The 22187-nt window shown below is 39.8% G+C and overlaps 1 protein-coding gene across 1 annotated transcript; it reads left to right on the forward strand.

The window, feature by feature from the left end:
* Positions 1 to 143: 143 nt before the first annotated feature.
* LOC310927262 (uncharacterized protein) lies at positions 144 to 22131 on the forward strand (the record flags this gene model as incomplete). Its single annotated transcript, XM_083889556.1, has 49 exons — positions 144 to 215; positions 3576 to 3665; positions 3780 to 3824; positions 3927 to 3971; positions 4782 to 4844; positions 5627 to 5680; positions 5772 to 5798; positions 6789 to 6854; positions 6945 to 7007; positions 7092 to 7127; positions 7760 to 7840; positions 8628 to 8681; positions 8815 to 8880; positions 9347 to 9391; positions 9600 to 9641; positions 10849 to 10933; positions 11324 to 11359; positions 11461 to 11637; positions 12368 to 12457; positions 12582 to 12665; positions 13026 to 13096; positions 13173 to 13355; positions 13443 to 13614; positions 13713 to 13802; positions 13890 to 13997; positions 14128 to 14222; positions 14491 to 14641; positions 14718 to 14828; positions 14989 to 15153; positions 15274 to 15360; positions 15653 to 15793; positions 16080 to 16178; positions 16300 to 16398; positions 16569 to 16708; positions 16842 to 16968; positions 17056 to 17136; positions 17276 to 17371; positions 17713 to 17760; positions 18038 to 18220; positions 18555 to 18685; positions 18877 to 18949; positions 19248 to 19322; positions 19444 to 19569; positions 19761 to 19856; positions 20475 to 20684; positions 20775 to 20952; positions 21433 to 21547; positions 21646 to 21818; positions 22038 to 22131. The coding sequence occupies 49 exons, from the start codon at positions 144 to 146 to the stop codon at positions 22129 to 22131; spliced, it is 4839 nt and encodes a 1612-aa protein (XP_083745682.1).
* Between the last annotated feature and the right edge of the window lie 56 nt (positions 22132 to 22187).

Here is a 22187-nt window from a genome sequence, read left to right on the forward strand (position 1 = left end):
CTAACTGAAGCAATGACTTAAGATCATTTACAGTGCAGCAGTGTTCGAGCGTACTTTGAACGCTGGTTGCTGAGGAGGATGCTTAGAAACCCACTGTTTTCGGATACTCCTGAGCCTCTGATTTGACTAAAGCAAGGAAAGCCATGGGAAGGCCAGTGCTTGTAGTTCCTCTGCTCTTGTTTGCTGTGATGCTGATGGGCACCGGGGCCAAAAATGTAAGATGTTCCTTTTTCCATTACTGAGAGAGCATTATTATAAATAGATGTGATTTCATTAATCTAGCAGCATATACACACAGGAAATGAAATTTAAAAAAAAAACATTTTACTGACCTTTTTGCAGTTGCTTGTACCAAGTGTACCAAGACTTAGGAGACAGGTATTTTTCAAGGAATATGATTGAAATCATCATTTTAAATTACATCAAATATTTGCAGTGCTGTACATAATTAATACCGTTTAGTTAGTTTAAACTAACTTTCTTTGCCAAAACCCCACCACACTATTACTAGAATATTTCCACAACACTGTTCTCATGGTGTATTTCTTGTGTTTATCGTGAGCATCATTTATTCATCACTGCCTCAACTCTGATATACAACATTATGGTCTGTTTGTAACTGCGGTGTGTGTGCTTATCTTATCTGCAAACATCTACATATTCCAAGTTAATAAAAACACATTTGTTTGCAGTTGCTTTGCACTTTAGGTCAGCCGTGTGTGTAGAGTATTCTCCACTGGAGAGACTTTTAATGCAAGGGCATGGACGAAAACAAGCTTGGAAGAATGCAAAGGGGAAAGTTTTAAGTGCATTAAGCATTTCAGTTCCACAGTTTACAATATGCTGGACTGGCTAATGTGAGCAAAAGAGCAGGAGAAGGATGCTGGATGTCATCTGCTCAGTGTAGTCAAAGATAAGAGGAGGGCAATGCCTTGTATTTGACATACTAGTGCAGTGCCCGTATGGAAGTATGAATTCATATAGTGGGAGCTGAAAATTTTTCAGTTATGGTAATGCATGATAAAGAACGTAAAGGCTAACATAATACAAACACTGTGCAACCTCATTAGGCACAAAGCAAATGTTTTCATTTTCGATTAGCATTAACGTAGCTAGCTGTGTTGTGACTGTCATTAGCATGCTTGTATTATGTTAGCCCTATGCTAATGCTAATCGTAGCCTCGCTAGCTTACCTTTGGAAACAGGTTGAGAACATGAGAACAGGTATGTCCAGTTTGAGTTATTTGAAAGTACAGCATATATAAAACGAGGCAGTTATTAATTGTCACAAATTGTGATTAAATCTACACGTCACCGGTGTCAGTCATTGGTTAAAGCAATCCTAATAAAACGCATCTCCTTGACTCTTGTAACACTGACTCTTCACGCTCAATCATCATTTAGTATTGTGCAAACAGGCAATATTCACTGAGACACTTTGAAGTTATACAATAAATGGTATCCGACGCGTTGCCCCCTCCTTTCTTCAGCACACGCTGATGTATAGCTCGGTCTCCACAACACGACCATAAATCATAATTAAATGTATTCCGTAAGATTGGAGTTGACTGCTAATGATTTATTGTCCCAGGAGCTTATAATTGAAATATTATTTATCCCCCAGGCACTTCTTTGTTAAAATCATTGCTCTGCTTTATTATTTTACCTTTCCATCCCATCAACTTATTTTCCCTTCTATTGTCCACAGCCGTCATATGTTGGCCCTTCAACATCAGATTAGTAATCATCAGAATCAACGTTGCACATGATCATGCAACAGCAACAACAACAAAAAAAAACACTCCATTCAGGAAACACAATGGTTTCAAAGCTGTGGGACGGGGTCTTTGGCAGGTTTTGTTCAATTGTCTGCTATAAAATGGTTGGGTTTTTAAAATGACATGACAGGAAACATGGAAAAAAAACAGCAGCTTTCCATTCACACAGAGGTAAAATAGTGTTGTTGTTTCTTCTTCTTTGTTTAGTGTGTGTGCAATGGAAGATCCAGATGTCATTGTGAAGGAGTGAAAGGCAGCAAGGTGAGTTGATGATCCAGCAAAAAAAAAAAAAAAGCAGTCCAATAAAAATCTGTGTTTAATAAGGACGCATTCTGGCTTTTGTTGTGTAGCATAGAAGCCTCTCAAAAAACTGTCAAGTTTCAAATTATTCAAAATATAGAGAGGTTACCCAGTTATCTTATGTCTATGCTGCAAAAGATACCAACATAACATGAACATACAATCAAGGCAAGGTCACTTTCGGGTATATTATATTCAAAATTGAATTAGACAAACCCACAAATTCAAAACAAAATGATCATATCAAATTCAACATTCAAGCAATAATTTAATTGGATCACCCATATGAATGGATTAGTAATATTATGTATGTGAGTGTGAAGGGAAGTGTGGGTTAATGGGGAAAATTAATGTAATATAATTCCAATTCAGTTCAGTTTAGTTTCAGAAGGATATGAATTGATTACAGAATGTGAGTTCCAGAAATGTTGAACTTATCTGCTACTAGTAGGTGTCTTCCAGGTTTTAAAAAGATCATCAGGGTCTCCTGCTCCAGGGATCAGCTTATTCCTCTCCTTTTTTTGTTACACACCGAACTGTCTTTCATTTGACTTTTTCGGTTGCTCAAAGAACTTCATCGAACTTCAGAATGTTTCTTAATTTGTCTGCACTCACTTCTCCTGCATTCAGTCCACCTTCCAGCTACTTTTGTTTTGCTCCCTCTCTCTCATCAGCTCTCAGGTGTGACTGACTTATAAGTTCCCTCCTCCCTTTACTTCCTGCTCTGGGGAGGAAAAAGTGGTCGGCCATTTTCTTTTATTTTCCATTCTCCCTTTCTCGTTACAGTTGTATTAAATACGCCTCTCGTACAAACGGTAACTTCCTCTAAAATTCTTAGCTGACAAAGCGTCAACATGCACTTTGCACATCAGCCATTTTGACATATTTTAGCAGGAGAAGAACAATAACAATGGCTCTGTGAACAGTGAACCGACATCCACGCCACAACTGAGGAAGTTAAAATTTAACAGGAAAGCAACCGACATTAATTTGATTATTTACGCAGAGAGAGATTTTTTAGGTTGGGTTTCAAACAAACACGTCTCTCAAGTTTTTTCCTGTGTCTTGGTCTGTTTTAAGCAAATATGTCCAATCCACACATGCATGATAAAATTAATAATTATTAACATTAATTATAACTATTTGTAATAATTATTTAAGTTCTTTAGTAACCCTCAGTAAATACAGTGCTTGTATTTGAATATTTCAGATGTTTTTTTTTGTCACTGACAAAAACACCCAACACCCACATGAACTTGCTATCACACTCTAACAACTTAAGACTTGATGTTTACTCACGCTGGGGTAAACAGACATGCGCTGCTCTAAAATCCTCAATAAACAAAGGTAACTAAAGGTAACTTTATATATACATCACATTCAGGGACATGCAGTGTATATTAAACAGCTGGTAAAATATCCAGAAAACTCCAAACTTCCCATCAAATCTCAATTTATAAACAGCCAATAAATGACACTTCATATCTTTTCACACAGGGAGACAAAGGTTATGCAGGAATTCCAGGTCCCTCAGGACTAGACGGTCGTCCAGGTCCAGATGGTCATGTTGGGCCAAAGGGACCGAAGGTAGAGTTGCAGTTTCTTTTTGCTCCTTAGCTCTCGTTTTGACTGTGAAGCACTTGTGCACTTTCGGTTTCTTTCTGCATCCTATAATGAGGTTGTTGTCTCCCCTGTTGACAGGGAAACACTGGGCATGCGGGACCTATGGGACCAAACGGAGATCTGGTAATGTAACTGTACTTTCCAGCAAACACAGTGCTAAAACAGTTATCCATTTTGTTTCATCTGCCTGTCGCATACGTAAACTGTTTGCATGTGTTATCACAGGGACCTGAAGGGAAAGAAGGATTTGCGGGGTCTCATGGTTTACCGGTGAGTCGTCTTCATATGCCTGCACACTCTCAAGCAGAGACTTTATGTTTTTGTGTTGTCTTCCCATCCATATGTGCACAGTACACTCACACACGTCAGTCCCCAGCGTTGTAATGTGACAAAGTGCTATATAGATGTCTCTACTTCGTTATTTCTCAGCAACTTTTACTTTGACTCCACTACATTTCCTCAAACTATCTTTGTTACATGTTACAACCAAATAAAATCAGAAGAAGAAGAGTTGGTTATGGTCTGTATTTATTTATATAGAGCTTTTCTAGTCTTGATGAGCTGCTTTATACTACAGTTTTGCCATTCTCCCATTCAACATGGGGTTAAGTCATGTCTTGCTCAAGGACAGATATTATAGACTAGGGCCAGGAATGGAACCCACAATTACCTTTAATACTTCAGTACAGTAAATGTCATATACTTTAAGACTTTTACTTAAGTAATTAATTATATTATTATATATAATATTCTGGTAAGATACTTGTACTTTTACTCAAGTATCCCATTTAGATACTTTGTACAGGACAAATGGGAAAGTCCAATGCAAACACATCCGTGGGGAATCCTTTCAAATTTGGCACACATATTCACTTGGATTTCAGAAAGTATATATACTTAAATGTCAATGTGATCTCTGGAATCATATTTTGTGTCATATCTTGTGAAGTCCATGAAGAAATTTGGAAATTAGGAAAACGGTGTGTGTTATTCTGTTCTTTATCTGATTTATGAATCATCTAAGTGTTTTCCTGACCTATTTTTTCTTTTGTGTAACTTCTGTGGATATTTCTCTTACAGGGTTTCCCAGGTTTACAAGGACCTCCAGGCCCTCCTGGTGCCCCAGGATGCAATGGAACAGATGTGAGGAAATGCGACTGTGTCATCTGTTTTGTGTGCAGCTTTTTTTTTTTAATTTGTGAAACGACAAAGACAGCTTTGTCAGAAATTATATTTTAAGTCAAAAAGGGCTTATGGAGGAACAAAAGAGTTTTCTCAGGTGGGATTTAGAGATGACAACAACCGACAGGAAGTCTAAATTGGGTGCTTCAATTTGTAGAGGAAACATTTTATCACTGTTCGAGCTCAGCATCCACAGCTCAGAGGTCAAAACCTGGATGTGAATCACAAATCTTTAAAGAATTCCTAATAACTTAAACGTTAAATGAATCAGATTGTGATTGGATGAAACAAGAATGAGCTGATACACTTTTAGAAATAAAAGTGCTAAGTAGAACCATAAAAAGTTATTTGGCTTTTCCTCATAGCAGAACCCTTTTTGGCGCCAAGTAGAACCAAGAACCCCTTTAAATCCCTTTATTCAGGAAAGGGATTTTAAAGGGTTCTCTGGATCAAAATGGTTCTTACTGGAACCATTAGTGTTACCAACAACCCTTGAAAAACCCTTTCTTCGGGAAAGAGTTTTTCAGAAGCAAATGGTTCCAGGTAGAACCTCAGCCCTTGTAGAAGGACCCTTTTGGAACCCTCATTTCTAAGAGTGTAGAGAACAAGGGCAGTCTACCTGACAAAACCTCAACTAAGACTTCAATGATACTTTCCACTCTCAAAATTATATATGTTTTTGCTGAAATATGTTTTTGATATTTGAAAATGTGCACGTTTTAAACATGTTTACTAACTTCTAGGGTGAGGATGGACCTCCTGGTTTTGCTGGGACTGATGGTGTTAATGGACATTCAGTAAGACACTAAATAAAAAAATGCATAATTTAAGTCTTTTATAAGTCAAATATTCAAACATTCATCCTCAGCTTTTGCCTTTACCTTCCAGGGTCCACCAGGTCTGCCTGGACCTAAGGTAATTAACTGTATACATTATTAAACACTTGTGTTTCATGAAGGTGAGCCTGCAGATACTTTGCAATGATGCAGTCTTCAATACAGTAATCCCAGACTAAAGTGATGTGTCCAGCTGAGGAAAACTGGAAGCTGGACCACTGGCAACAAAGCTGTTTATTTTCTGGTATCTATTAAAGTTCTTCTCATCTGACAGAACTGTGTTCTAATATGACAAAATGTTAATTTCTCAAAACTGTCACCCATCACAAAACCACTCCACATATTTACTTAAAAACTGTTTATCACCATGATGGACTTAAGAGACCCTTTAATGCCTGTATGATTTCCTGGGTAAAAGCACCTGCTTTCCCTGTAAGTCAACTTAGATCTTCAGGAGATCACAATAACACTAACACAATACTGCAAGGTTTGCCCTGAGTAGTTCAATCTTAGTCCCCACTCCTTTTTACTCTGTGGAGACTGATAACCCTAAGATCGCTGGGATTGTGCAGGTCGTTTTATCTGGATGAGGACTATCGTGACATGTTCTGAATGTGAGATTACCGTTTGGGAGAACTTCTGACCTCTTACATTTGTAATCCTGAGCTGTCTTGTCTGGATCATTGTAGCACATGCATTTTAAATGGTTTTGCACCTTAAGCTTCTTGAAATCCTTGAGAAGGCAAAGCTTGTGTGAAACACGCCGTCATTTGTGACCCCTGTTCAATGAACACCAGCGCTAAAATCCTCTCAATATCGATTCTGAAGCTGAAGATGTGGCGAATGAGGGTTTATGTGATCAATTCACCGAGGCAACTCCCAAGATACTGAATGTGGTGATTAGAATTCTGAGCACATGAGTGCATGGCGAGTGTAGCTAAATAAAGACGAGTGATGAAGCATATGAGCTTAACTAGATTTCCAAATGTAACTGTTAAACATGATTGTCCTTATATATTAAAACTATTTTCAGGAATGTGTATGTTAACTTATTTCCTCTATTTTACAGGGTGAATCTCGGGTGTCAGAGAATTTAGTAGGGCCACCTGGGCCACCAGGATGGGATGGAGACCCGGTAACCATTTAGATTTTTTATGTGTTTTATTTGAATTATTGGATGCAGTTAATGCCACCTAATATAAATTGCCTTGTGTCATATTTTAAGGGAGTACAAGGTCTCCCTGGAGAGACTGGTCCACCTGGGAACATTGGACCAAGAGGCTCTGTTGTGAGTGAAGTTATTTTACTGTTGTACATTTGGCACCACAGGAAATAAGTATGTGACGTCACTGCTTGCCTTTTTTGTGAACAGGGTCATCAAGGCCATCCAGGGTCTCAGGGATCCAAGGTAATGCTAATGAATATCTATGTGGAAAATTGTGTACACTTTGTGTATATCTGTGGTCATGAATGTGAGTATTACTGAGTGGACGAGTGATAGTGTAGGAAAAAACACTTGAAAATCCCAGCTGCAGGGATTTTTTATGGTCTGTTCTCTTTTTAATTATTGAAACTGGCAGCTTTCACACATCCTCGGGAAGAGTAAACATTTCCTGGATGTTGCTACTGGTTATCTATGGTGCTTATTTATCAGTAAGGCATGCATTCCATTTACCCAGTTCCCTCTCATGTTATAACATGGGAAAGGACAGGACATTATTCTTTCCCAGGGTTCATCTTCCAGAAACAAGGTCTTGTAAGAAAAACAAAATAAGGGTTCTGTTTATCAAAGATTGGGATACAAACAAGTTAACTTCAGTTTTCCCACCCTTCAGGGTCAAGGAGGTGTAGGTGGTATCCAAGGACCACGTGGACCAAAGGTAGTTTTTTTTTTTTTTTTATCCACTCATGTATTAATAACGTTACTTTTAATTAAACTGAAGAAGACAGTGTTTCTGCTAAATCTGACACTTTCTGTTGGATAATTATAACACGACCTGTGTGAATCATGGCTTGATGATCTCAGTTTGTTTGATGTAGGGGAGCCCAGGACTGCAAGGAGCGCCAGGGCCACCGGGTCGAATAAAAGAGTTTTTCACTGAGATACAGCCACTGATTGAGGTGAGATCACTGTTACAACTATCACAGAATTATATAGTGCAAAATACATAAAATAAATACAAATATGCGTAAAAGTGCAGTTTCCTGTATGCATAAGGATAATTATAACATAATGACAGTACATACTTTCTCATACTTAAAGGTGCATTATGTAATAAATCTAAAGCAACTGGCCATAAAATCCTCCTAATATGTCACAGAGACTCAGGAATAATGTTCATATAACAAACTGAACTCTCCAACAACAACAGTACAGCCAAAATATTTGCATTAAAAAAAAATCTTTTGCAGACTGCAAATCATGTTTATGTTTTGAAATCATGTTTTGGCATGTGGCGCCACCTACCGCCGTCTACCAATCATTGCAGTCAGTAGAGTATCAGCTGCCGAGCAACCACGGGTTGCCAGTTACGTCGGAAAATGAAACCTAAAAGATGGTATTTTGAATTTGAATGTAGTAACTGTTTTTGGCCACATTCTTACATATGGCACCTTTAATCTTTGGTAGCCTCCATTAAAGTCAATGTGCACCTGACTTACTTACTATTTTAAATGAAAACACATAAAGCCCAGTTTTGAGCTGAATCATTCACGATTATATTATATTATATTATATTATATTATATCTACTGTCTGTTAAAGTGTGTGACAATGTGGCCATTGGCATCATTTTCTAGTATTTCTAGTTTTGAGTAAAATATCTTGCACTTTCTGGGACCAAAGTGAACAATAAAAACCTGGCAGTGTTACTGCTAAGCCATTCATGTGAGGTTTATCGTCTATCCAGGGTCTAAAAGGAAATCATGGAGATGTTGGAGAAAAAGGCTGCAAGGGCGAACCAGTAGGTTTTCCGATACAATTAATGACACTCTGATCTTATTACGATATACACGTTTCAAAGGTAAAGCAATGTTCTTTTCATTTCAAAAGCTAACACTCCTTTCTCCTTACATTTCCTGTGCTAATTTTCTTAGGGAGGAAATGGTTACAGCTTTCACATCAAGGGGTCTAAAGGAGACAGAGGACAGCAAGGAGCAGAAGTAAGATACTATCATATATAATCTTCTGAATATACATATATGTGCAAACATGTTTTTCTTCCAGTCGAGACAGACTTTCTACCACTTTGCACTGAGTAACTTTGGGAGTAAGAAGAAGGAACAAAGAAAGAAATGCTGAACAGCAGAGGGCAGTGATGCAATATTGCATCAAAGTCAGTGTTATTTGCAATTAACCATGAGCAGGACAGAAAATAATAATTAAAAAAAGATTCTAACCACTGACGTGTACACTGTCAACAATTTAATTGGGAAAAAAAAAAAACATTTGGAGAATCCCATCCAGAAATTGAGATTATATGATTATTAACCTATAGTGGCTTGTTATGACACATCTTTAATTTTAAACTAAACTTTTGAATTTTAAAAAAAAACATGGAAACTTGGGCCTAATACCCTGAGAACCCTGGTGAGATCTTCCCTTTCTGTTTTTCCATTATACCTACAGGGAAAGCCAGGGAAGGATGGTGATCCTGGACATCTTGGATATAAGGTATGAGCCTACTATTTCACAATTGTGTGTGTGTCTTCATTATGTGGCTTTTGATTACAATCTAGTTTTCTTCAGGGAAAAACTGGCTCTAAGGGTGATCCAGGTTTTCCGGGGACACCAGGAGGGACAGTAAGTGATCGGTCACTGTTATAATCTATATATCGTTGTTTGTTAGGTCTATTGTCTTACGCTTTGTGGGTCATTTTAGGGTGAAAAGGGAAATAGAGGTCCACCTGGTGAATCTGGACAGGTGAGTTTTCATTTTTTTATTTTAAAATCAGTACCTTTTCACATTTTACTTAACTTCCCAAAAATATTTCTGTCTAAAAAAGAAACACATTTTTCTTATACCAACTCTGCAGTCTCTCCTAGTCATCCCCGTAATCTATTCCACCACACAAGTGTGTCCTCAGTTCCACACCAGCAGTATTTATTTTTATCCAGTTTGGTGTCCTTCATAGGAAAGAAGAGAACAACAACAAAAAAGAAAGCCTAAACAAGTGAGAGAGAGAAAGATTGTCTTAAATATAGGAATACCTGTTCAACACACTCCAGCATTTCTACACCATGAGTCGTGTCAGTTTGTTATTCCAGTCACGATGGAGAAATAAGATATAAATGGAACTCACATATTACTTTGTACAGCCTTCTCTCCCCTTAGGACACATTTAATCTTTACTCGTTTTAGATTGAACAAAACATCTGTCAGCCACCAAGCATGATGGGATAGAGGTTTCAACTCTTTGCAGTTAAACAGAACTAGATACAGAGTTGAGAAGCAAATGAAGGCAAGAATATTATCAACATTTAATCCTAAAATGGCAGTCAATGGCGATGGAGTGTGTGGCTAAATCGATATACAGTACTGCAGGATTGAACACATTCTTACATCAAAATTACCTGAAGGATAACTTTTTGGTTATCACTAACTCAGTTTGTTTGCAGTTATTTCGTCTGTCTTATGTGTCAACTGATGTAGGGCTGTCTGATAGAATTATATAAAGTGCTTCAACTGAATTAATGCTGGCACGTTCAGCATGCATGCATGTATGCATTCACCATAAGACGCAGATCGGACATTTACAAAGTGGCTAAAATCTTTTTTTGGAAAAAAAAATTAATCTGAGACATTTTCCAAGATTACCATACTGTGACACACAAACTGATTGATGAGTATAATGGAAAAATAAATGTCACAGGCCAAACTGTGGAAATATTATTATTGCAAAGATTGAAATACTTTTATCTCCCTCAATTATCAGTGATTGGTTGTCTACATCTGGCAGGGTGGAGAACAAGGAATACATAAAAAACCTTCATCACAGGTTTTTCAAAGAGGCCATGATGGGTTAGCGTCAATCATTTCACTTAAAAAAAAAGAAGAAAAAAACCCTGTGGCTTTAAATCAAGAGAGATAATTTTACATTGTATTTTGACCAGTGTGGTTTTGTTTACAGATAATTAGCCATGTGACTGAGCCACTGAAAGGATACGGCGGAGATCCTGGTCTCCCTGGTCCACATGGTCTTCCTGGGCCAAGAGGTAGATAAACAGCTTCATGACAGTGACCTGACAAATAGATCAATACAATAAAGGCACCATTTACATTCCCAAATTCCTTTTATAGTAGAACCAACTGTTGTAGTAAAAGTTACAACCAATCAGAATTTGAACACCATCCATTGTCATTACCACTCCAAATGAGTTTTGTGAGGGCACTGGTGGCAGCTGACATGGGGCAAAAAGTACCCCTTTGACAGGTCGCCAGTCCTGGCATCACAGGCCCAACACAGAGACGAACAACTGTTCACGCTCACATTCACACTTTACAGTCAATTTGGAGTGACCGATTAATCTCTGCATGTTTTTGGACTGTGGGAGGAAACTTCTTTGAACCATGATAATAAAAATCAGTCATTTCTCTTTTCCTAGGTTTTGTGGGCTTTCCTGGGCCAGATGGCCTTCCAGGTGATTCTATATATCTCTATATATAACTGTTGCATTTTTAAGGTAGAGAATAAAAAAAGTTTTTTAATATTGCTCACAGTCAGTCACTTTACATTCCACAGGCCTTGCATCTGGGATTTATATACCAGGCCCACACGGTCCCAGTGGCTTTCCAGGCCCCAAGGGAGAACCTGGGGAGCCTGGGGATATTTATACTGGACTCCCAGGTCTAGATGGGGATCCTGGCGATCAAGGGCCTCCAGGAGATCAGGGCCCACCTGGACCACCAGAAGATCGAAGTATAAATCTTCCCCTATGCAGTTTCTCCTTTTTATGATAAGAATGACTGATATAATTTCCATTTTCAGTCATGTGAATATTTTTTTAACAGTAGTTTTTTTTTTTTTTTTACTATTGTACTGGATATTTTAAGTTGTTCCATGTAATTAGTGTTGCTTAAATTGACATAAAACATTTTAAAATACCTTTAAAGTCTGTAGGTTGGGCTGGCATTTTTAAAAAAGTCAACGGGGCATTACACTGCAAGTTTTCCACTTTTATATGAGCTACATTTAGAAAGTTTTTTTTCCCCCCTCATCTCACATTCAGAGACAGAGAGAGCATTTACATATCCCTTTCAAAGCTTATTCGTTTCCCATTATCTTTTATTATATAGAATAAAATCTGCAGTTCCTTTACAATAATGCATACAAATATTATTTATATGTAATTGAAAGTGTCAGTAGTTTTGACAAGACAAGAACATAATCGATTGCCTGTGTGTGTACAAAAATGAAGTGGCACCACTTCTCTTCCTCATCAGCCTGTGGAGATGTGGATGAACTGTTCTGCCTGTGACCTTTTTATCGCACATATTTGATTTTATTGCCAGGCTTCTGGTGTTTGGACAATGGTTTCCTAATCCATGAGATGAAAAAAAAAGTTTTTTTTATATATTGCTGCATTGTGAGAATATTGGGAAAACATCATTATTGAAATAATGGACTTTACTGTTTGTGTTGCTCATAGCCAACAGGATAATCAAAGGTCTTCCTGGTATAAAAGGAACGAAGGGTATCCCTGGACCCATTGGGTATGATGGGACATTTGGAATGAAAGGTGAAAACAGTTTTTTGACCGTCCAACACAAAGAGCAAAGAAAGAAAAGTTGTGATAAGGGAACATTGTAATACTGTGTAATTAAAGTTGGACTAAAAAAATCTCAATATTTTGTGCTGTACAGGACTGAAGGGAGAGCCTTGTTACGATTGTATGGGGCCAGGACTCCCAGGATCACCAGGTCCTCCTGGTCCACCTGGCATTCCTGGTAAAACCACTTCATGACCTGCATTATTTTTTTGCTTTTCTTCTACATGCAAATGCATTTTAACGTATAGACCCGGTTCGGTCCTGGTATTAACATCTGTTCTCAGGTTTTGTTCTGAATGGTCCTAATGTAACCTAAACGTGTGCTCAGATCAGGTCACAGAAGTCACATTGAAGTGGAGGTAGTTTGAAGAGGCCTTGTTCACATTTCTGAGCTGTATGAACACACGATATATCCAGAATACATTTTTCTGCAAGTTGTGAACAGTCATACTAAGCATGATCTGGTTGTGATCTGGTCAATGAGGTTAGATATTAATAGGTAGGAACAGGACCATACATTGTCATGTCTGTTGTTCAGGCTACAATCAAGGACCAGGTGCCAAAGGTGATCCAGGATTCCCAGGACCTAGCGGTTTACCGGGAAGACCAGTAAGCATTTATCACTTTAAAAAATGTATCGTATGTTCTGTTGTTTTACACGCAGTTAAAATCAGTTTCATTCAAGGGTCCTGTTGGTGAAACTGGACTTCCAGGTCCCCCAGGGCAAACAGGAGACTCACATTCATTTAAAAGGATAACGGGAGAGAGAGGGGACCCAGGACAACCTGGCCAGCCTGGTGCAAATGGTTTACCTGGGTCGCATGGTTTACCAGGTCGCAAAGGTACCCAAGGCCCTGCAGGGGATTTGGTAAGCATGTTTTACTGGTTTGAGTCAACAACTGAGTCTTTGCTTTATGGCATCAATATTTTTCATGGTTTTCTCTCTTCTATCTAGTATCCTTTTCCTGGTGCTGAGGGAGACCGTGGATTTCCAGGTGCACCAGGAATTTCAGGCAGACCAGGGCCAGTTGGCTTCCCTGGGCCAATAGGATATGGGTCTCTTGGACTATCAGGGAGTAAGGGAGATGTTGGTGTTCCTGGTTTGCCAGGACAGCCTGGAATTCCAGGTGAGAAACCTCACTGAGAATTATTGGACCAATTATATATACATTTAATTAGACTGAGAAAAGGACTAACAATTGATGTGTGTCCCCTGGTGTGGTAGGCCAGAAAGGAGAACCCAGCCACTTTCATTCTATAGGGCCCCCAGGACCGCAAGGATTTAAAGGACGGCCAGGATCACCTGGAAACCCAGGTATGATGGATGGATGATAGATGGTCTATAATGCAACAGACAATGAATGGAATAACTGTTCATACTCACAATTTGTTCATACTCAAGGTTATCAAGGAGTTACAGGCTCCCCAGGAGCACCAGGTTTACCGGGACAGAAAGGCGAAAGAGGTCATCTGTCAGTTCCTGGAAAGCAGGGGATCCAAGGACAAAAAGGTGACTTAGAAGTGCTATTTATGACAAGGAATGCATACCTTGTACTGTATATTCACAGCTGTGTCATCAGTTGTTCTGAAAGTTGTTTTTACACTGCTTTGAAACAAAAAAACTTGTGTGTGTTGTTCAGGTGAAAAAGGACAACCAGGTCTCCCAGGTTTTCAGGGTAGAGGTTTTCCTGGCCAGCCTGGTCCTCAAGGCCCTCCCGGTGCTCCAGGACTGAAGGTTAGGGACACAAATATCATATGCATTTTCGGTAGTTCATTCGCTGTCATGTAGAAAACCACATGCAAGATGAAGAATAGGTCCTTGCATAATATAGCTTATAAATAGCCTAGCAAAAAACATGATCTTGACAGGAAGTCACTCCTCTTTTTCCTACTTAAACACACACAAATAACTAACATAGTAGTAATTATCCTAGTATGCCTAACACAGTGTTATGTTGGAGGCACAGAGAAATTTGAGAAATTGATGAACGTTTGATTATTAGGGTAATAGTGGCCCTGGTAAAACTGGACCCCCAGGCCTCCCAGGGCCTATGGGTGAACCTGGAGCTCAGGGGACTATAGGTGATCCAGGGACTGCTGGTCTACCTGGGAAAACAGGGCCAACTGGCAACCCTGGTTTCCAAGGGGAAAAAGGTAGTCACATTTTCTTTTACACATATTAAATGAAAATATGTTATATATTTACTGCACCGTTCTAAAATGTATGCAGGAAGTATAGGTTCTGTAGGGCCCCCAGGACTACCTGGTAGCAAGGATTCATGTATAGGTTTACCTGGACCTGCGGGACCACCAGGACCAGATGGCTATCCAGGATTTCCAGGTTAGTTGTTGTTTGATGGTATGTGATATACTTTGATGGGAACTCCAGAAGCACAATCAAAATTAAAAGGTGAAAGTATAGAGAATAGATTTTATGTCTAACCTATTTTTCTGCTCATCAACTTCTGTTTCTGTTCTTTATCTGTTTCCCCAACACACAGGACGTAATGGTTTTTCTGGTGAGAAGGGAGATCAAGGATTGCCAGGGTCAGGTCATTCTGGTCCCCGTGGAGAACTTGGTTTCCCTGGGTCATCAGTACCAGGTTTACATGGGCTTCCTGGACAAAAAGGGATTAAGGGACACAATGGCCTGCCTGGTCAGCAAGGTATGGAATTGTTGCTCTGACAGGGTGCAACATTACAATACAGTGTCACAATATATACAATACTAAACACTTGACAGTATATATACATGATTAATGTGACATACTTTTGGATCTCTGCAGGACTGAAGGGAGATCCTGGACCAGACGGGTTACCAGGATATGGACCAGAAGGATTGCCTGGACCTATAGGGCCACCAGGCCAAATAGGTGACACACAAATACAACCTGCATATTCCAACTGACACTAACGCTGTGTGTGTTACACATAATACAACACATACAACCCTGCAATATACAGTATATGTCACATGATTCATAGCTTATTTCCGTTGTTGGTGATTGTATGTGTATATGGTCCTAACCTGTTTTCATCACTAGAGCATCATATACCACTGTGTTACATTCCTCAGTGTCTCCTGACAAAATGCATGAGTGAAGTTTTGAGAATGGGCAGATGGGTAGGATAGAGTTAATACCCCTATGACTATTGCCCACACAGGTAGCCCTGGGCCAGCTGGAGCCAAAGGTTCCCGTGGTCCTCCAGGCATGGATGGAGATCCAGGTTACAGAGGTCCTCCAGGCCCTCCATCACCATCACCCATTGACCTTATTGGGCCCAGAGGAGACCCTGGCACCCCAGGTAAGCCCTTCAGAGTAAACTATTTGAAAGAAAGTAGTGCTGTTCTTGTTTAAAACAAAAATGATCTAGTTTGTTTAATTTTGTCACAATAGTGACAATGTCAGTGTGCGTTCATCATTGTATTAAGCCTGCCACATTTTAGTATAAAGATTTGTCTAAATGGGAGGAGCCAGGCAACCTACCGTCAGTGTACAGTATTCAAATCAATGCATTATTTGTGAGTTAACTGTCATACTTTTTCATGTACATCATGAAATAGTGATACTATCTAAGTCTACTTTACAAGGTGCTCCTGGTCAAAGTGGTCCCCCTGGAGATCCTGGAATCACTGGAGCAAAAGGACTAAGAGGGAGAGAAGGAGCATCAGATGGTCCTGGACCAAGAGGTTTGAAATGAGTGTCACATTTGTAATGACAAACAGTTAGAATGTTGTTTCATTGCATCATCATAGCTATATTCACAGTTTATTTTCCTTGAATTTGTGCTGTGTCATTATCTGTATCCAGGTCATCCAGGTGATCCAGGCATTGATGGACCAGTGTTCTCAAAAGGAACCCAAGGATCTGCTGGAGCACCAGGAGACCCAGGAGTCAGAGGGCCTAACGGTAAGACCTTAACTAATTTAAGGCCATAAACCTTTTGCGTGAATACAAATTAATTTGTCTAACCTTAAAAGTTAGCTAATTTCATGGTCACAGTCAGTCAGTGATATAAGTGTAAGGTGTTCTATCTTATGTATCTTGCAGAAAATAACGTGTTGCTTAATCCCTCACAGGCCCAAAAGGTTTTAAAGGAGGTCAAGGAATCATGGGAGCAACAGGTCCACCTGGTGCACCAGGTCCAAATGGCTACAAGGGAATTGAGGGAGAATCATGCGACTGTGAATATGGACTACCTGGACCAGTAGGACAAAAGGTAATGAAGAGTGATCCAAACATATTTGTGGGTACTACAGCAGAACAGAGTACAATTTAATAAAATGTTTATGGCCTCAGAAAACATGTGATAAAGTGTCTCACCATCGCTTTATTATTCTTACTGTCCTTAGGGTGAACCAGGATTAGCCAACACGTATGAAATGAAGGGTCAGAAAGGAGAGACTGGTATCAGTGGAACAGTAGGCGTACCAGGAAGCTGTGGAGTCAAAGGAAACCCAGGACCTGTTGGAGAAAATGGTTAATACAATGTTAATAGAATATGTATTTACTGCAATATTCATTTTACTCATTTTATTTACCTCTCCACACCACTGCCTGTTCCAGGTCCACCAGGATATCAAGGGCCTAAAGGATCAGATGGACCACCAGGACAAAAAGGACATCTAGGACCTAATGGAGCATCAGGCAAAGTCAAAATAATTTAACACATAGTTTAAAAGCGCAAACTACTGCATTTACTATAAACTTAGCATGCTATATTTAATTTGTACTGTATTTAACGTTTAAACTCAGCCTGACACTTTCCATTTCTGCTTTCTCTCAGGATACCCAGGTCCACCAGGTGCCCCTGGTGTTCCAGGTCCTAAAGGCAACCAGGGCCGGGATGGGATCCCTGGACCACCAGGACAGAAAGGGGATAGTAAGCAAAATCTTGCATTGCATGTAAAACATGCAGGTGTGCATCAGTATAGCATTTCAGGCACGCGTAGTGACAATAATAATCTCACATTCCATTTCATTTATTTTGTACTTTTGGGGTTTTTTGAGTGCCGAGTTGTACATAAGTAGATACCAGCAAATGCTACATAATCTCTGGCAAGTTCCAAAGTGGTACTTTTGTGGACACATGGACATGAAGAGTTAGACCCGGGCCTCAGTGTTGTTAGTTTATATCCTCATTTATTGAACAGTTGTCTCCTTCTTAGTTGACAAAAAACAATGGTGGAAGCCAAAGCTCAACTATACCTATGTGTTCTGTAGTCATAACAGAAGTGACTCCGGGGAGACGTGGTGACACAGGCCAACCAGGTGAGTCACAGGTAGACGATGTTATCCTTTTCAGCACTTGGGTCAATTTACTTCTTTTGGCAATATATTTGATTTGTTCATTTCATCTTTTGAACATTCTCATGACTTGAAATGATATATTCTGCTTGAAGACACACAACAAATAAACAGTAATAAAATTATGAAATTGATCATATGATGTAAATATCCACTGCTCTGGATTCACTGTACAGGTTATTTACAACTGCCTTATACCATTGTAAACATCAGTGCAAGAACTGTTCGATCTGAATTACAGGTCCACCTGGGAACCCTGGTCCACCTGGTTTGTCTGTCACAGCAAGTCCTGGTCCAACAGGAGACAGAGGACATCCAGGTCCACATGGGGCTAATGGTCCAAGAGGGCCACCTGGAAGAGAGGGGGCATGCGTACCTGGTCTAAAAGGAAATCGTGGCTCTCCTGGGAGTCCTGGCAGACCAGGTGATCTGATATACCTTTAAAAAAATGTGACACAAAATCACAGCTTAATTATTTTACAGACATATTAGTTCAAATAATATTGTATTTCACAAGGCATTAAGAAGGGATAGAAGTTAAAAAAAAAGCACAACCTGAGACAGCAATATCCTGGCATAGATTTTTCCAGCAAACATCAATACTTGTTCTCAGTGTTGAGACCAATAGCTACTTTGGTATATTGGATTGTAAATTTCTTGAACTGTGATCAGTTCTCATGTGTCACATACAGTAATGTAAGTTCATTAGACTAAAATGTTTTTTTTTTTTAAGAGTCTCTTACCCACTGTATTTGTAGGCTGTCTTGGTTCACCTGGCCCTCCAGGCCTCAGTTTGCCTGGGTTTAAAGGAGACAGAGGGAACATAGGTCTTACAGGAAGCCCAGGCTATATTGGACCACCAGGAGATCCAGGACCTCAAGGACCACAAGTAATTGACCAATTTTTTCAAAAAGGAAAAGTGTAATGTTCTCCTTTTTCTGGGTATATACAATTTTGGTTTGATTTTAAGCATCCCCTGTAGTTACACACACATCTGATAAGGAAACATTTTGCCTTGATTCTCACTGCAATACTTAACGTCTCATATTTGACCCGTTATTGCTCCATTTCTGTCCCCAGGGTGCAAGAGGCAGACCTGGAGTCCCAGGGCCAAAAGGTTATTCTGGTCCTCATGGAATCCAAGGACGTCCAGGTAATCTATCATTCCAACTTCAGTGCATAAATAAGGTGTTCTCTATGACTTTCTCCACAGACAAAGGCAGACGTGTCACCACAGAGGACTAATAGTCCACAACTGATTTATGTTCCAACAACTGAGATGGAATACAAATGGGAGCAGTAATAAATGAGACAGAAGATATAAGATTTATGGGGATAAATTTCACGTCTTTTATTGACATACATGTTAAGATGGAAATGATGTGGGGGGAAAAAAAAGGTCTTAATTAAACCAATATACATGTAATCAATGTTTTATGACATGTTTTTAGGTGGCAGTGGAGACCCTGGATATACCCCAGGCCCATCTGGTCCACCTGGACCCAAAGGTTTCCCTGGACGACCCGGTGCGTCAAACATCTGTCTAACGTTTGTTTACAATAACAGGACTATCCATCGATGTCTCATCTAATGTTGCTGAGACTGTTCTGTTTTAATTTCATTAATATTCCTTGTCATTCACTATAGGTCTTAAGGGTGAACCAGTATTCATTGCAGAAATACATGAGAGAGGACCCTCTGGTTTACCTGGTGCCCCTGGTAATCGAGGAGCCCCAGGGAGAACTGGATCATCGGGACCAACAGGCTTTCCAGGTTTGACATAATAACAACATTTCAGATTTGCTGAATTTTTCTTTTGTTCAGTTAACTCTTCCAAGCCAGTGATGCCACTGCTAACTCTGAATTGAGTTTACACTGTTTGTTATATTGTCTGTTTGCAATCATAATTATTACATCGCATATGAAAAGGACACATTAAAGCGCTCTATCCTGCTGCTGTCCAGGCAAGCCAGGCTATAAAGGAGTGCAAGGTTCCAGCCCGATTGGCCTTCCTGGTTTTCCTGGTGTTAAAGGAGAGAAAGGAAGAGCAGGAATCCCAGGTGAGTGCATGCATTTGTGGAAGGATGTTCAAATATGGGGACAAATTAATATTACCAGTGCATCTTATAATTTCATTAAAGCTATACTTAACTTTCTTGCATGTCTCACACCAAATTAGTAACAAATTTGAACATGAACATCTCCGCTTCCCTCAAAGTCCCACCCTCCAGGGCGGAACGGCAGCGGCTATGCTCATGTACGATTCATTAGCAGCCTGGACACAGAGTGCTATGGTTCTCCGCTCTACTCTGACTGTAGGCTTGGACTGCAGAGTTTACTGTGCTTTTGGAGGTGATCCAGGCACAGTAACTGCAGAGTGATAAGTGCTTTCACGTGAGAGTCTCCAAACACCACAAAAAGTCGGCAGATTTAACGACAAAGTCGCCATGTTGGCTATACTGCTCTGTCAGAGATGCGCGCAACAGAAGACAGGTAGCTCGGCCAACTATTTTATTCGGTCCGAATATTTTAATTGGTCATATTTTTATCATAACAATATGAGAAATAAATAATGATTGCAATGGTACAATTTAAGATTACCAAAGAAAAGTGTAAAAATGCAAGAAAGGTAAGTATAGCTTACATTTTGTTCATTATCAATCAATCTTACTCTGCAGGTCCAGATGGAAGATTTGGGGATCCAGGCCAAAAGGGTCTTCCAGGCTTTCCCGGTACAGCATTTGCAGGTCATGTTGACAGTTTCCTGATAGCCAGACACAGTCAGAGCGTCCATGTCCCCGACTGTCCTCGTGGCTCCACTGTCATCTACTCTGGTTACTCCCTTCTCTTCATCAATGGAAATAAACGGACTCATGGTCAGGACCTTGGTAAGAGCATAGAAACATTCGATTAAACAGAATGCTGTGTGTCTTTGATTGTTTTACGACATTGTTCTTACACTTCAAATTGTCTCTCAGGCACAATGGGAAGCTGCCTCCCTCGTTTCTCCACCATGCCCTTCCTGTTCTGTGACACAGAAAGTAACTGTCGCTATGCTTCTCGTAATGACTATTCATACTGGCTGTCGACTGACACTCCGATGCCTGCCAACATGGTTTCCATCACAGGGGATAAGCTGGCTTCCTACATTAGCAGGTGCACACACACACACACACACATTTAGCAATAATATAAATACAGATTTTCAAATCGCAGGAGGCACAATAATACTTCAATATATCATTTTAGATTAATTATGGTCTTGATCTATACACGTCTTATTCTACAGACTGAATAGAACATATTTGTGTCTCACAGATCTGCACAAATATCACACAGTAATCATTTTAATATTACCATTCCCTCTGATATCGCGGATCATAATGCAATCGCTATCCCTGTCACGGGTTAAATAGACCACCAAATTGGAAGACTGTGTTTGATATGTGGTACGGTGAGTGAGGCGTGTCATGTGTAGTGGTGCGTCTTGAGTTACATGTGGTAATTACAACACTATGCATTAATCAAATGATGTCAAATGAAGTATGACTTTGATTTTCATTAAATGAAAGTGACTTCTTACTATTTAATGACATGGGGACTAATATAGAAGTGTCTGTATGTGTGTGGTTTAAGGTGCTCGGTGTGTGAAACCACTTCTAATGTTGTAGCCATCCATAGCCAGACAGCTCTGATACCTCACTGTCCCCAAGGATGGGAGTCCCTGTGGACTGGCTACTCTTTTGTCATGGTAAAGAAAACAAATGCTTCTTTCCTCTGTGACTCCCTGATTTTTCTCATGTGCCATTTTCCAAGTAATTTTCTTCTCTTGACCTTCATCTATTCTAGCAAACAGGTGCTGGGTCAGGTGGCTCCTCTCAGCCTCTGGCTTCTCCTGGCTCATGTCTGGAAATTTTCCGCCAAGTGCCCTTCGTTGAGTGTCATGGCAGGGGAACATGTAACTATTATCCTGACTCCTATAGCTACTGGCTGGCCTCCCTCGACCCCAACAACATGTTCAGGTAAACTGTTCATTTATGTGTTAAAGCAGTGGTGGGTGCACGCCAAAAAGGAATTTAGAATTAAATCATCTTCAAGATGGACCATATATAATATGTAATTTCTTATATAAATATATAATATACATTTTAATTTAATTAAATCTTTCCCTGTTACTACCCATGAGATTCTTGTAGCTGCGCCTGTAACATTTCATCTGTGTATTTTTTTCTCCCCTCCAGTAAACCTGTTCCTCAGACAGTGAAGGGACCTTTTCCACCAAACATCATCAGCCGCTGTCGGGTCTGTAGAAAACCACTGTGCGAAATAGTTTAACAGATTAACATTCGAGACCCCCTGAAAGTCTCAAAGGCAAAATTTGTGGGGGGGGG

This window comes from Microchirus variegatus (assembly GCF_963457635.1).
Source record: "Microchirus variegatus genome assembly, chromosome: 5".
In the NCBI taxonomy this organism is placed as follows: domain Eukaryota; kingdom Metazoa; phylum Chordata; class Actinopteri; order Pleuronectiformes; family Soleidae; genus Microchirus; species Microchirus variegatus.